The 15,075-nt window shown below is 46.5% G+C and overlaps 1 protein-coding gene across 1 annotated transcript; it reads right to left on the bottom strand.

The window, feature by feature from the left end:
* Window positions 1–10,234: 10,234 nt before the first annotated feature.
* Window positions 10,235–12,368, bottom strand: TCF21 (transcription factor 21; the record flags this gene model as incomplete). Its single annotated transcript, XM_082303102.1, has 2 exons — window positions 10,235–10,324; window positions 11,919–12,368. The coding sequence occupies 2 exons, from the start codon at window positions 12,366–12,368 to the stop codon at window positions 10,235–10,237; spliced, it is 540 nt and encodes a 179-aa protein (XP_082159228.1).
* Window positions 12,369–15,075: the final 2,707 nt, after the last annotated feature.

Raw genomic sequence — 15,075 nt, forward strand, 5'->3', positions numbered from 1 at the left:
TGCCAGTATTGCTGCTCCATACATGCCTGTTGTACTGCAGCAGGACTGTCGCCACTGCCTCCTGTCTTAAAAATTATTTGAATTTTTTTTTTTAAATTTAAAGTGATTTTATTTGGTATTGAAGGGATAGTCCACAGCACTAAACCGTGGGAGTTTGGTGTGTGAGCAGGCTGCTCACTCCAAGTGAAAAAAAGATATGAGCAAGTGACTGAGAAGTCTCAAATATGCCCAAGTCCCTTGAGTTCTGTGAGGCCCTCAGTACTTTTTTTTTTGTGATTCTAATGTTAAAACAACTAAAGTAAGACTGCTGTTTTGCACTCTTTCGATATGCAGATTGTTTCATCCTTGCAAAGTGAGCACATGGTGCACACTTAGACAAGAGACAGAAGGGGACATGTGGACACTGGGAGTGCCTGGGATGGCACTGGTTCTCTCTGTCCAGGACAGTCCTCCAGATTTGGCACTGTCCCACCTGTCTGTCTGTAGGGAGTAGAGCCCGTGATGAACTACCTTTCAGCTACACTTATATTTTCTCTTGGAAAAGCTGTCGTACTTCACTTGGGAGCCCAGGAATGTGCCTGCAATGTGGCCCATTAAGGACTCACTGCCCAGTGAGTCCTTGACAAGTGAAATATATGTCAAGTTGACTTCAGATTTATAAAGAACATTGTTCATGTATATATATTTATATGGGTGTACTGCAGTGTATTCACTGTATTGACAATTTTCTGAAACTGAGGTACTGTAATTATGTACTTTGGTTATGTGACGTGGTAGCAGAATAGCTTTAATTAGGATAGAAAGAACAGTATGAAATTTAGATTTTGAATTCTTCAGAGTTGGCATGTTTTCTTCTGCTAGATTCAGTTTAATCTTTGAAATGCGTGACTAGGTTCGCTTGTCAAGAATAAGTATTTCAAGTTCTCACTTCAAATCAGCTGCGAGTAGACGGTTTCTCTCTCCTATTCGCAGGCTGCCTGTACACCGGCGTGTGACAGCGCTGCCACCCTGTGGCTTCCTACAGACACGGATCCAAGCGGAACCCACCGCCTTCGGGCGAATACAGGCAAGCGAGGCAAGCTTTTGGAAACCAGGATTCTGAATTTACCATAGTTCAGTAACTACGCACGGTATATCCAGCATTTTTACAGAGTGCCTTAAGGCTGGTTTTGTTCTTTATGGGCTTCAGGCTCTGAGTCATTACAATTACACAGCTAAAGTGGGGTAGAGTGTTGTGATGTCTTCACTCTGACAGTTCTTTCAGGTTCTGGATGGCTGTTTCACAACAGATGCTAATTTGGTTTTTTCTGAATAGCTGGTCACATCTGCAAGTTATGAAGAAAATCTTTATAAACCCTGATTTTGCTTGAATTTTGACTAAGCTTTTGTTTTTTCAGCGTAACCTTAAAGGTTTACAGAAATTCAAAACAAAGTGTCTGCAAGCACACATTACCACTGTCTGTCTCCACATGCTTGCTCTTTTCAGGGTAAAACTTTTTCTAGCACATATTCCTCAGAATTGTGCAGTCATTCCTGGATGTTAAGAAAATTATTTTTGCTGATGAAGAGATGAATACTTACCATTTCAAAGTTTTGACTGCTTTGTCAGCCTGAGCTTTTCCTGTTTAGACTAGAATGTTCTGAAGATTGCATCTTTAGATATATACTTGGAAAATGTGCAAATGTAAGCAAGTAGCTATGATCACATTAATGTGGAATGCAAATAAGGTGATTGGGCACCTACCTAATTTGACTTGTAAGTTTATCAGTTGTGCTGCAATTTTATTCTATACCTATCTAGTTTACAAAACTGGTTGTCCTGTTCTTGCCTTCTCCCCTTCCTGGTCTCCATTCCTCCATGCAACTCTACATTGGCTGCATGGCTTCCTCTGCTAATATGACTGAGATGCCAAGGATCTGGATCTTCATGAGGTTCTAACTTACCAGGTGGCTGTATGGCATCTGACAGAGAAGGCACAGAGGCCATTTCTGACACTGTCACTTCCTTACTACATGATTACATTTTTCTATGCCTGTATTTCACAATCCCTTGTTTGGGAAGTAAAGAGGAGATGGAGGTGTGGGGAAGGTGTTTCCTGTGCTTGGACATTCTGCAGCATGGAATCGTGGGCTGCTTGGGAGTATCAGTAATAGTGCAGTAAAAACAAGGTAACTGAACTTTAGGACACTGCACATGTTTTTTGTTCAGTAATGACAGCAGTGAGATTGAATGAAGATGCAATTTCGTTGAGTTGTTATTCAGCAGTAACTGCAGGTTTCTGTAAAAGGAAATTTCTCATCAGACTGAAGCAAATGCTTGGTTATCTGGAGTTTTCTGTTTTTACAGGATTAACTTTCAATCAGATAAGATCCTGTGCAAGGTAGACTTGGGGAAGTGTAGGGGGGAGAGAAGAAAGCTGGATGGCCCCTTGAGGCAGCCCACAATGAAGGCTAGCTGGAGAGTTTTATGCAGCTGTGTTGTAAATACTGTGATGTCTGAGTGGAAAACTGCATTGAAGTATTCGTGTTTGAAGAGGAAGTACCTAGGACCAACCAATGGTTGTGGATCTTCCATGGAAATGACCTTGTGTGAAATGGTCATCAGCTGCAAACGTGATACTGCAGGTTAATTATGAGACGTCTCTCAGGCTGGCAGCCATCAGGGAATGAGCAAGAAGTCTGTCAGGAAAGGAATCCTTTGCTCCAGGGCTTAGTTTATCAGGTGAAACAGTAAACTCATCTGTACCTTCTCACACCTCTCTGATGATGTACAGTATGATATTTCATGCCAGCACTGTTAAACAGTTACCTCCCTGCTGTAAGTGGCACTTATACCAGCTCCACAGAATTCAAACATTCTGTTTAATTTTATAATATATATTGTTTTATATGTTTGTTTATAGAAAAGATAAATATAGTTACTACATAGCATGTAAATATTTATGTCACATTTTTATAGTGTGTGTATATATATTGCATAGTGTGTATATCTATATATTGCATAATATATATTGCTAGGTACACTATTTAATATAAAATAAGCATATTAAGAAAATGGTGGTGAAGCATCCACCATAAAAGTCAAACTACCAGAATGAGCCTTTTCTTTAGTAAACTTTACAATAATTTAATACATATCTGTAGTTTCAGCCTCTGTGACTGACTGGTATTTACAGATTATGCATACTGACTTCTGTTGGCAGTAAGAGAGAAGCATGGGGAAAGTACAATCAGAAGACTGAGTGTGAGGGAAATGAGGAGAAGAGATTTGTGGGAAGATAACATTGGCTCCTCAGCAGCTTCCCTGCAGTGCTGTATCTGTAGCCAAACTGGGGCCGCTGGCCTCAACACCTCCTGTCCACCTTGCTTCCTACCTGTCATAGGTTAGCACACTACCCCAGCAGAACTATGTTAAGCATGTACAGACAGCACCTACTGGCTGTCTGAATTCTTCCCATGGACTTAAGTAGAGGAATATCTCAATTTCACATCTTGGGATGAGGTTAACTTAAATGCTAATTGGCAATGGTGAGAAAGAGATACTATGAGGGCATATGTCAAATGTTGGTGTCAGGGAACTCACAAGTCAGGTAGAAAAGGTACTGCAGAGCTAGGTAGCAAATGAACAGGTTTTCAATGTCATAATTTAGGGTATAATATTGTTTAAATCTCATGTTATGTTTGTTCTCGAACTTGGCCTCTTGCTTCTAATGATCTTTAGTCTTCATATATATTAGTTATGAGATACAAATAGCAAACAGGGTCCCCACTAAGATTTTTTGGCCCATAAAAGAAGAAACCAGCTTGATCTAGAAAACAGGTGAGAAGAGCATGAGACTGAGGTGAGACAAAGGCATCAAGTATCTCAATTGCTGTAGCTTCTAAGGCTTCAGTGACACTGATAAATAAAACAAGGCTGAGGCTTCTCTTTCTTTGTGCTTGGGTTTTAGCAGGATACTTGCTATGCCTTTGGCCTCACTTTTCCCCAGAAAGTATCCAAGCATGGTTTTGGAGTAGCATATGCCAGGGACTGTTCTTAACCTCTGGTTAGTGGGATAAAACTTAGGTATGTGTGGATGTGACCCCAGCCACAGCACTGACGGTCGGAGCCAGAGCATGGTCCATAGCCTGGTTTATCTATTCTAGTAAGTGTAGATGTAGATATAGATATACAGCCTGAGAGGATCACTCCATACACCTTACTGATTCCTATCTTTGTACTGAGTTCAAAGAGCAAACATCCCTGGTGATTTCAGTGTGCCTAGGAGAACAGCCCATGGGTTTGTGCACCAGAAGAGCTGGTGCCCTAAACCTACTCCAAACTTACATGTGAACCTTCAGCCAGTCATTTGTCATCTCTTTTTCTTCCCATCTGTATAATGATAGTGGCCTCCTGTAGAAAAACATTTGGTCATGAGGGGACAGCCAAATGCTGCAACTCCTGTCTTCTATGTACTTTGTGTATTGTCTCTGAGATGCCAGGAGTGTAAAAGTCCCTATGTAAGAAAAAACCAACATGTTATCAAGCGAGGAAGAACTGTTCCCGTTCTGGTCAGCTCAGCCATCAAAAAGCATCACAGGAAACAGGATGCTGAACCGAGAGGCCGTGCTAACACTTCGATTGCTTGTGCCACATGATGGTCTTTGCCTCATCCCTGACAGGGGAGGGAAGTGCTGCTGCAGCAGCCTGGGAAACCATCCAGGGACAGTTATCTGTATGAGCACATCCCTGGGAACGCTCTCTGCCTGTGCCCACTCCTCCTCCCCTGCTGCTGCTGTGCAGGCTTTCACAGATGTTCCTCCCAGAAAAGGCAGCTGCAGCTCTCAACCTCCTGGTTTCCATCTCCCCGGTGGTCTGGCTCCACCCATCTGTGATGGAGCTGCTGATAGTTCCTCCCTTCCCTAACCCATCCTGCCGCAAGGACTGAGCTGCAGTAATCAGAGGAATTATTCTATGCCTTTTTCTCCCTTTCCTCTTGTCTCCTGGCTGTGTAGCTATACCCTTGATTTCTTTCCCTAGTGTTTCTGATCCTTGTTTCTTAAGCAACTTGTAAACAACCAAGAGAAAACTCAAGACTGTAGATAATCCATATTTACAGTTGGATATAGTCTTATAGTTTACATGGCAGCCTGAAGTCTAAATAAGGATTGGGGTTTTTTTCTCTGCTCAAGGAAAAGGAGCGCTTAAAATTTAAAGTGAAGGAAGGATTTGCACTGGTTTTTATTTTCTTGCTTTTGTTATGATCTTTTTTTTTTCTTGCAAGGAGGTTTTGAGGGTGGTGTAACTGAGCACACGCACGCGCATTGGCTTGAAAACGCATTTCATCTGTTTACAAGTTTCAGTTTAAGGGCAAAACCCTAAGGCAAGAAAATGCGTCATCCCTGCACTATTGTGACCCTAGGGTATGTCCGTGCCGCATTTGGGAAATGGGATGACTGCATGCGTGGGCCTACTCAAAGTTAGTTTTATACTCAGAGACACCAGTGTCCGAAGTGAAGAAAAATCAGTTACTTGCAGAACTTTTCTGGGTTTGCAGTCTGCTGGCAACTGTCCTCTCAAAGGTAACACGTGGCTTTTCCCCATCCTTCCCGGAGCACAGCTTTTAGGTCAGACCTATGACATCTTCTCAGGATTGTAGAAATTCCCCAAGCCATAATACATCAGTAACTTTGCAGCACTAGCGACAAAAAAGTGCCATTATTACTGGTTGTGCCACTTCCCATCCATGAAGTATGCTGGGCTGAAGAGCATGAAGCAATCTGTGGTTGAATAGTGAGCACAAGATGGTGGGCCTGCATTTGATAGCACAGCCTTAATATGGGAATGGTCAGTGCTACATGGGCCAGCAACGGACATGAACATTTTGAATCTGGCTGCTGGGAGAAATTCTGTATGGAGGTTTTTCCAGGTGTGTATATACATGGAAATTACAGGATGCTTGGTTGTTTGCTGCTACAAATTTCAATTTAATTGAAATTAAAATTCATGTCAATGTAATTGAAATTTCTTTTGTAATCCTGTCGCTTTTGGGAGACTGTGAGTGCTAATCTGCATTCAGATATCCAGACAAAAATGAAAACATTCTGCAATTTCATCAGATTATACCCTCCACTTGTACACCAGATATCTGTAAGTTTTGTTCTCTTTTAGAAAGTTTATTACCTGCAATTAATTAATGTGTTTTGCATATTCTAAATTTTTTTACTACAAAATACAATGAGAGATAATGACAGCAGGGTTTTGGCACAAATTGTCTTCTAAAAAATATATGTAACTTGTTAACAAGGAAGCAAGTTTTTTTCAGGCAGACACAATTGAGGGGTCATAAATACAAATACTTCAAGCAAAACTGTGCTTGTGATCTTATCACTATGTTCAGGATTCAAACCAGCTTCCCTACAGAAGAAACCACACAGATTTTCTGTGTCTTTTATTTTCTGGGGTGAGTTGGGAATTTTGACCTTGGAGGCACTTTGAAAAATAAGCTATCTTGCACATGTTCTCCTTATGCACCTTGAAGTTTGAGGGCACGACCAGCACTTTGGCCTTGCCGCCCCAGTCAGCGCCCAGAGCAGCATGGCATTTTGCAGGTGTCTGCAATGTGGTTTCTTGCTATGCTGATGCTTCAGGCTGGCAGATTTCCATCCCAGTGAGAGGATAAGATAAGCCTAAAAGGTATTTTCTGTAAGACCTTACAGACTGTGAATGCTTCTGCGAAGCGGTACAATGTCAGCAGCAAATCCAGGAGCCTGAGCACTGAGTCAGCACTGCAAATTAAGGATTTGCTAGTCTCTAGCTGAATTGAAAAATGGTAATGAAGTAGCTGGGTGAAACTGGTTTCTTTACAAAGAAACAAACAAAAAAGAATACCAGTATTAAAATCAAATGGAACTAAACTACTTTTATAGAGTTCTTATCTTAAAACACATAGGTCCATAAGCAAGTTTTCTATGAACTTGTATGCTGTGACTGAAGCAGCATTTGGAGCTTCATCTACAGCTGACATTCTGCTCTATATGCTCTGCTATCTAATAAAGGCTGAGCTCATATTGAAACCCTTCCTTCTGCTGCAAAATTTATAGACTTTTTCTTTACTCAGCTGCCTGTTTTCACACATGGAAAAAAAAATTAAAAATTATAGTAACTTAGTTGTCTTTGAGACCTCTGTCAAATCTAGCTGAAATCAGGCAATGAATTCAAATAGTACTAGGAGGGAATGTATACAGACACTCACACAGCTGCATCTACGTCCATGTAGATACAGAAAGATAAACCAAGTCAACTTTTTTTCCACATGAAAAAGGGGTATAAGTATATTTTGGTAAATATTAAAATGCATCACTTTGTACAGAAAAGCAAGAAAGCAAACAAAATATTTTCTTTAAAGTCATTGACATCAATATTTAAACCTGTTCCCTCTTTTTCTTAGCACATTTGTGAGTTCCTTTCAAAATCATCAATTGCTTCAGTCAGACTAAACATACATTTTCTGTTTGCAAATATTTTGCAGTAAAATTGCACTCAGCAGCAGGGTAGAATAATTTCATTCATTGTTCTCCTGAAGTGTGTGGTAGAACTCTTAATTCATGTAAGAAACTTGGGCTGTTGAAGCCAGCTGCCATCACTGTCAGGTCTGTGCCCTTACACAAGAGGTCAGTGGACCAGGAGGTCCCAGCCACATAAATGCCTCTGGAAAATATGTTCATTGTGTTCAAAATTGAAATAAAGCCACTACTTGTTTTACAGTCAGAGTAAAGTCGTTATTTACCTTTCTGTGTACTGCTGGTTGCTTTTATTTTTTTATTGTTGCTTTTTTGTTTGTTTGTTTGCTGCTGAACTGTTGCTCAGAGGCAAGGACTGAGGAAGGTGCAGGATGCTTGAGGAATAGTTTAGTCCTCAGGAGGCTTGCAATGTAGACTGCTAGATAAAGTGAACAGCAGTACGAGAAGCAATGGTGTCTACTGCCAGTGTGTACACAGTAAGCATCTTCAACACTTACTGCTCCTGCAGCTTTTGGCACATGGCTACTGCTGTGTTCCTCATGTTTTATGGAGTACCATTGTATTTCCCCCTTCCCTTTCTTCAATGCTGTATTTCAGGTGGCGAATGAAAACTGCATATGGTTCTTTAGGTGGGAAGATACTGAGTGCAGTTAGCAAGCATTGCAAGGCAGGGTGGCAAAGAAGCATGTGTTAGAATATTCAAAATTTGACTCAATTTTATGCATATCTCAGATGCATATCAATTTCTGCTTTCTAGAAAGAAATCAGCACCTCGCTATGAATCTTGACCAGGCATTAATTAATATGGATTTAAGTTGAGATTTTGAGTGGTTAAATACAACAGTTAGTTTCAATTCAGTGAGTAAATCTAGAGGTTAAAACGTACGTTTGCTGTATCAGTCATCTGCCCTTAGCTTAAAGCCGGGGACCTCTATTCTGTCTCCCTTTAACAGACCAGCAATTCCCACTGAATTTACCAGTGCCTGTGGCAAAGAAATCAGCAAATCAGCCTGTTCAGCTGTGGTTACCAGAGTCGTTCGTCTCTTCAGCAAAAGCTGTGTCTGTTCAAGGTCTGTGTGTAGCCGCAAAGCCAGTCAAGCCCCGGTGTGTAACTGCGCGTCTCACCTGGCGCAGTCCCGTCCACAGCAGTGAAGTTGCACATGGTTAGGCCAGGCGCAGAGGTCTGTTTTTAATTGTGTGGGATGGAGATAAAGCTGTGCAAAAGTGAAATTAAACAGCTCTCCCTTTCAAAACCATTAGGATGATACAGCAGGCCCTGGCCCTTTTCATAATGAGGGCCGAGATGTTTGCACAGCCCTCGGTTCACAGCGAGCTACTTTAATTAAACCTAACCTAGCCCACGCATGAACCCGACTGGCGAATTTGGGTCGCCTGGAGGACGTGCCACCTCGTCCAGTTATCTCGGGGGAAAGTGGGGGATGAGAATAAACACAATCCAGGCTGCACGGATGCCCGGGGCAGCTCAACACCGGCCTGTGGGGTATATCCGGAGGAAGAAGCCCCCGGGAGGGTCTGTGGCCCCCGCGCTGCCTGTGACCGCGCCCCGGGCCCTGCCGCCGGCCCCCGCAACTAGCGGGGACGGAGGGCTTGGTGTGGGGGACGGCCCTGCAGCCCCTGCTGCCCCTCTCCTGCTTTCGGCAAGAAAGTACCCAGGTATCAAACGGAATCAAGGGATGGTATTGAAAGAGCAAGTGAGGCGGAAATTTAAAGCCCCTCTGCTAATAATAACAGTATAAATAACCGAAGACATCTTGTAAACAGTGCGGTCATAACCCTGAAACATTAAACAGCGCGGTGGGATCTGGCGCATCAGCTGCCGGCGGCCGCTGCCGGTGCAGGGGGAGCGCCCCGCACTCCTGTTTATCTCAGCCTCATCTCCCACGGGCGCGCTGATCGATAGAGAGGAGATGTTTAAGTTAAAAATTCTCGGCGCTGAGGACCGACTGTACTTCATCAATAGATCACTGCTCCTGTCCCCGCGGAGCGGAGCGGCCGGAGCGGCGGGGGCGACTCCCGCAGCGCCCGGGCGCCGGGCTGCGGAGCCGGGCCGGGCTCCCGCGGTGAGCTGCGGACCCAGTCACCCCCTCCCCCAAGGGTTCGCTCCAGGTCTTTAGCTCCGGGGAAGCAGACCTCCCGTGGCCCGGGGTGGAGAGGCGGGATCCCCGCAGCGCGGCCGCTTCGCGGAGCGGCGGAGGCTCTGTCCTTTCCCCGCCGAGCCCGAGTCTCAAACGAACACTTAACACCGCTCTGTGTTCAGTAGAAAGGAAGGTTTATTCACAGAAATAGAGCAGAATCTGCTTGAAGAAAATATATCTATATATCTTTAAGGTGAATTACTTCATAGAGATGACTGTCAAAGTCAGTTTTTCTAGGCATCTACATATTTCACAGGTCTCAGACAAAAGATACACGCGTGGTAGGTTTTGTTTGATCTCTGTCTTTTCTCTAGTAGCTCTTGAACCAGCAAGGCTGTGGTTGCAGGACACTCGACTGTACACGCATTTAATAAAGTTAAATAGAGTCAGAATCTCTCGGGGTGGATGGAGTCTTTGCTAGGGCACATTTGGTCTCCTCTGCGCCGGGAGAGCGGCTCTCCCCGTGGCTCTGCCCGGGGCCCGGGGCAGCGGCGGAGCCGCGGCGGGTCCCTGCCCGCCCCGCCGCCCGCTCCACGGCCACGCCGGGACGGACGCTGCTGGCCCGGCCGCGGGGCTCAGGATGCTGTCGGGCCGCACAAGCGGTTTGTGTTCACCACTTCTTTCAGGTCACTCTCGGGTTTGCCGGCTACCATAAAAGGCCAAGTCTGTAGCCAGGAAAAGACACGAGTGGGAAGGGGGTTACATATGGAGAAATGCACATTGCAACGCTCATATCACCAGCGGGTCCGGCTCGGGAGCGTCCGGGGGGACTGAGCCCGGCATCCACCACCTGAGTCCACTTCGGGCAGCGCCCAGCGGGGCTCAGGCTCAGTTGCCGGTGCCTTCGGCAAGGACCCTTCTGCCTTTCGCCGGCGGCTGATGCCGCTCCGCCTCACAGCCCCGGCGGGCCCCACCGGGCGACCTCGGGGCGGCGGAGCCCGTCTGATACGCGGCAGAAGGAAGGGAGAAAGGAGCCGCCTGGCTCCGGCACATTCGCATCCCTCCGGCACAATCTCCGCGGGCACCCCGCCGCAGCCGCGCCTCCCCCCGCGTTTGCTCGTGACCGGCGTGGGGACTCCGACCCGCGGGAGTCGCCTCACGTCCCGCCGCGCTACCCGGGCACAGGAGCTGCTCGGGACCCGGCAGCCCCCGGCCACTCTCCCTGGTCTCCCGCGGCTCGGGGAGCATGTTTTGGTGTGCCTCTGTGCGGAAGAGGAGGTTATATCTATATTGGGTGCTGGTTTTGTTTTACTTTTTTCCCCCCACCCATATTGTTGCTCTGAGGATTTTGTTTTTAATCAAAAATTATCTCCCAGGCCCTTATCAGCTGACACAGCGGGTAACGTACTGTCCCCCAGAGTCCAGAGCTCAAAAGGCAGAGCCTGACCTCAGTGAAACGTCCCCAGCTCCTCTCTGTGATCCATTTATGCGTCAGGGTCTGCACGTGTGGGAAGTGTAAAGGCTGTATGTCTAAAAAGAGCCCAGGCAGATCTTGCTTACTCCAGGTTTACATCATTTGTACATATTTTTAGAGCTGGAAACTGGATATTTCTGGCGGCCGGGTATGGTTGGGAGATCCAGGGCTGCTTAGGAAAACTTTGTGGTGGGAGCAGAAGGAGGGACACTGCAGAGCCCAGGAAGAGGCATTGTGGTGTGTGCCTGGGGCAGACACCTCCCCTGGGGAGTCTGCACTGGTATTTATTTCTCCTGTGCCAATTTAGAGGGATAGGAGAAATGTCCTGGACCCAGCAGACCTGAGTGGTTGAGCACAGAACCCCAAGAGTCCTGTCTTTAAAAAGCTAGGGCTTGGGGACACTGTTGTGGCAGGAGACATTAGGGTAGAGACACAGGGTAAGAATAAATCCTGGGTCCTTCCTCAAACATACCCTTTTCTACCCAAATTCCTACACCTGCAGGTAGAAAGCTGGCACCAACCCTTTGTGGTTTCTCAATCGTTTCTGGGGCAGTAAAGAGTAAAGCCTGCCCCTGCTTCTTTGTGGCCAGCGTGGCTGCCTGTCTTCTGGAAGGGTTTGCTAGGAACAACAGAGGGGGCCTAGGAGGCTTGGTGCTCAGGGCACAGGGCAACAGGGTAGCCGGGAGCCTGTCCCCTTGTACAGTACCGCTTTCCACCCCACTGGCACCAGACTCTGTGAGAAGCACAGCAAAGTTTTCTCCCCGCACATGCCCCATGCCAGCTCCTCGCCCACCTCTCCCCAGGCACATGCACAGAGCTCCTGGCCCCGGCAGACTCTGACTTACCAAGTTGACTGGGTGGATGTAGCCGTTCTCATACTTGTCATTGGCCAGGATCTGCCTCAGGTGAGCAATGTAGCTGGAGGCCAACCTCAAGGTGTCCAGTTTGGAAAGTTTGGTGTCTGGGGGCACCCAGGGTAGGGTGGTCTTAAGCCTGGAGAAGGCTTTGCTAAGGACCCTCATCCTCGCCCTCTCTCTGGCGTTGGCAGCGTTTCTCTGTACCTGCTTTCCCTCCTGGCTCACTCCATTTAAAGGGCTCTTCTTGGGGGGAGCCTTTTTCCTCTTGCCCGAGGCCCCTCTCCCCTTCTGAGGGGAGCCATTCTCGCCATTGGATCCCTCCTCGTTGCTCTCGGTGGACGCCCCAAACTCTTTGTTAGTATCCATTTTCAGCCCATCGCACTCCAGCATCTCCACCTCCTGCAGATCTTCCACATCACTGAGGGACCCAGTGGACATGGTCTGGAAGATGCCAAACGACCAGCGGGAAAGGGGGGAGGGGGGGAAGAAGGGCAGCTCCTCAAATCTATTTCAAGGCAGCGTAGGAGAGAAGGGGCGCCAGTACTTTCCTCCCCTTCCCTCCCCGCCCAGGACTAAGTCACAATACCAGTCCAGAGAGGATCCCCGCCCTCCCGCCCCCCAACCCCGCTTTGCCTGTGTTTGAGGGAGGGAGCGAGATTTTGTGAGAGAGGGAGAGAGAGAGGGAGAGAGAAAGCTGAGGAATTTAGTGAGGACACTAGTAATTTATCTGGGGGATAAGAGAGGCGGATCCAGCCCAGGGGAGGGGCCCTGCCCACTGAGCACACCACATCCCCAATCACAGACCTTTGCACAGGACAGGGAATGAGGTATCCCAGCAAGCCTTTGCCGAGAGCTCGGAGCTGGGATTCAAATCTTCACAACTGGACTAAAACAACTCTCTTACTCTCTCTCCCCCTGCTCTGTCTTTCTATCCTCCCCCTTCGTCCTCCTCCTTCTCCTCCTCTTCTCCTTCCCCACTTCCCTTTACAGCCCAGGGTTGCTCTCCCCCTCTCTGCCTCCTAGATGACCCAGGCAGCTGGTGTCACAATTCTTGATGAAAGCCAAAATGGGTCATGAGCAGAGAGAGCAGCAGATCCACCAGCCAAGCCTTCCAGGGAGCTTTGTAATGCGTGCCGTCGAAATGCTGTCCTGTAACCTAATCTGGGGGAGATTTGTGGATGATTATATTTGCGAATGCATCCTGTCCAGCTAGTAGCATATTCCAGGAAGGGAGTGCTCCGCTGCCTGGCCAGCAGTGTGGACCTTGCCGTCACAGCCCAGGGGCTGGAGGCAGGAGGATCTGACTTCTTCCAGCCTTCCGGGGTGACGTCCGACAAGTCCCGGTCCCTTCTCAGTCTTTGAGTCCTCCCAGCTGTGAATGTTGCGGAGGCTTCCTGGTCCACAGGTGTGCCAAGTGGCCAAGATCCCAGCAGTCTGTGAGCCCCACTGAGCCGAGGGAGAATGTTGTTCTGCTGGGGAGGGTCTGTATGGCTGTGGATGGGGCAGCAAGGGTGTGCATGAAATGAAGGAAACGGGGTGGGGGGGGGGGGGGCATTTATTGGATGGTAGAGTTCCCACAGAAGAGAAACTTTTACTTGGTGTGCAGAGCAGATGTCAGTGGTTCTTTCTGCTGTACCCGTGGAGTGTTTTGTCGGCTGATTCGTGCATGCTCAAAAGTCAGAGGTTTTGCCTGAATAAAGAGGCAAGATAAGGCATAAGGCCCCTTCTGTGAGAGCGGTGGGACTGAGAGCATTAGGCCAGGCTCTGCAACCACTGAAGCCAAACATTCTCAGTGGTTTTACCACAAGTGGGAATGAGCGGGTTGCTGCATAGTTTGAATGAACTGACTTATGCTGCTGTTACAAACTTATGCACACGTGTATTCAGTCTCAGCAGAGCAGGCTTTTGAAAGCAGTTAACCTTGTCCTATCACTTCTTCCTCTTCATGTAAAATAGTTCCCTAAATCCACATTTGGAGTCCAAAGGGGCCAGTGAAACAGGAACTTGCTCCCATAGCTCCTTCCCTACTCATGTCTTCCTGAAACCTCACAGGTTGCCCCACAGCCTGGGTTTTGAACACAAGGGTCTAAAGATCTGCATGCAGGGACTGTTCTTACTGCAGGAACAATTGCACTTATTCAGCCGCTTATCTGAGGATTCTCGTAGCTCTGGACAAAAATGTGCAGCCTCAGATGTCAGTGGCTTCGTAGTTAATCCAAAGTCACTGGAGCCACAGGAAAAGTCTCTTGCTGATTTGTGTGAGCATCGCATAGGGTTTTCTGCATGCGCTGAAAAACCCAACAAAAACTGTGGAGGGCCAAACTGGTATGTCTGCCGAGTGCTATGTATTGTACTGCAGATTAAAGTAGGAGGCAGAGTGTCATTTTTGATAGCCAGCAAGGAACTCTTGCCTATCTCTTGATCCATCTTTCTTCCTTGGCTCATATAAGCTAGAAGAAAAAACAGTAGATCTAAACTTTTAACCACCTCTTTATCATTTGTCTGGAAGATAACACCTTCCCACTTACAATAGGATAAGTACATTAAGATATCATATCTCCAAGCCCTGGCCTCTGGGCAATTCACTAACTCCTAAATTCTTGTTGTGCTAACTGTGCCCTTGTTTGTGTTTTCTCTGTATATAAACTAAACTAAACAGATTGTCAGCATATCAGTCCTAATTAATGAATTACTTTTTTTTCCAATAACATTGCTCTTGCAGATCCAAAATATTAATGATCACCAGTGTTAAGATTTATGAGTCACCTTATTTTCTAGGCCTTATTGTTGTTTGTGCAGGTGGAGATTTAAATGGCCGTATCCATTGCAGAGGTTTATAGTTCAAGTGATTGATGTCACAGTTGAGCTAAAAGACTCTTACTGGAGCAAGGATGACAGAAAACCAAGTTGAAGTTGCTTGTGTCTCTAAGCATGAATGACCAGAGAGGACAAAATCCCATCAAAATTTCAGCATCAGAAATTCCCAGAAGAACAAAACAACTAAACCAGTATATACTTATAGCCTTTCCATCACTTATTTTTAACTTTACTTAATTATTTTCTAAACTTTTGTTGTAAAAAGCAGAAGGAATGATCTGGCTTTTAAAAAATGCCTTTAGTATGCTGCTACATATGCATTCTGAGT

This window comes from Coloeus monedula (assembly GCF_965178545.1).
Source record: "Coloeus monedula genome assembly, chromosome: 2".
Taxonomy (NCBI): domain Eukaryota; kingdom Metazoa; phylum Chordata; class Aves; order Passeriformes; family Corvidae; genus Coloeus; species Coloeus monedula.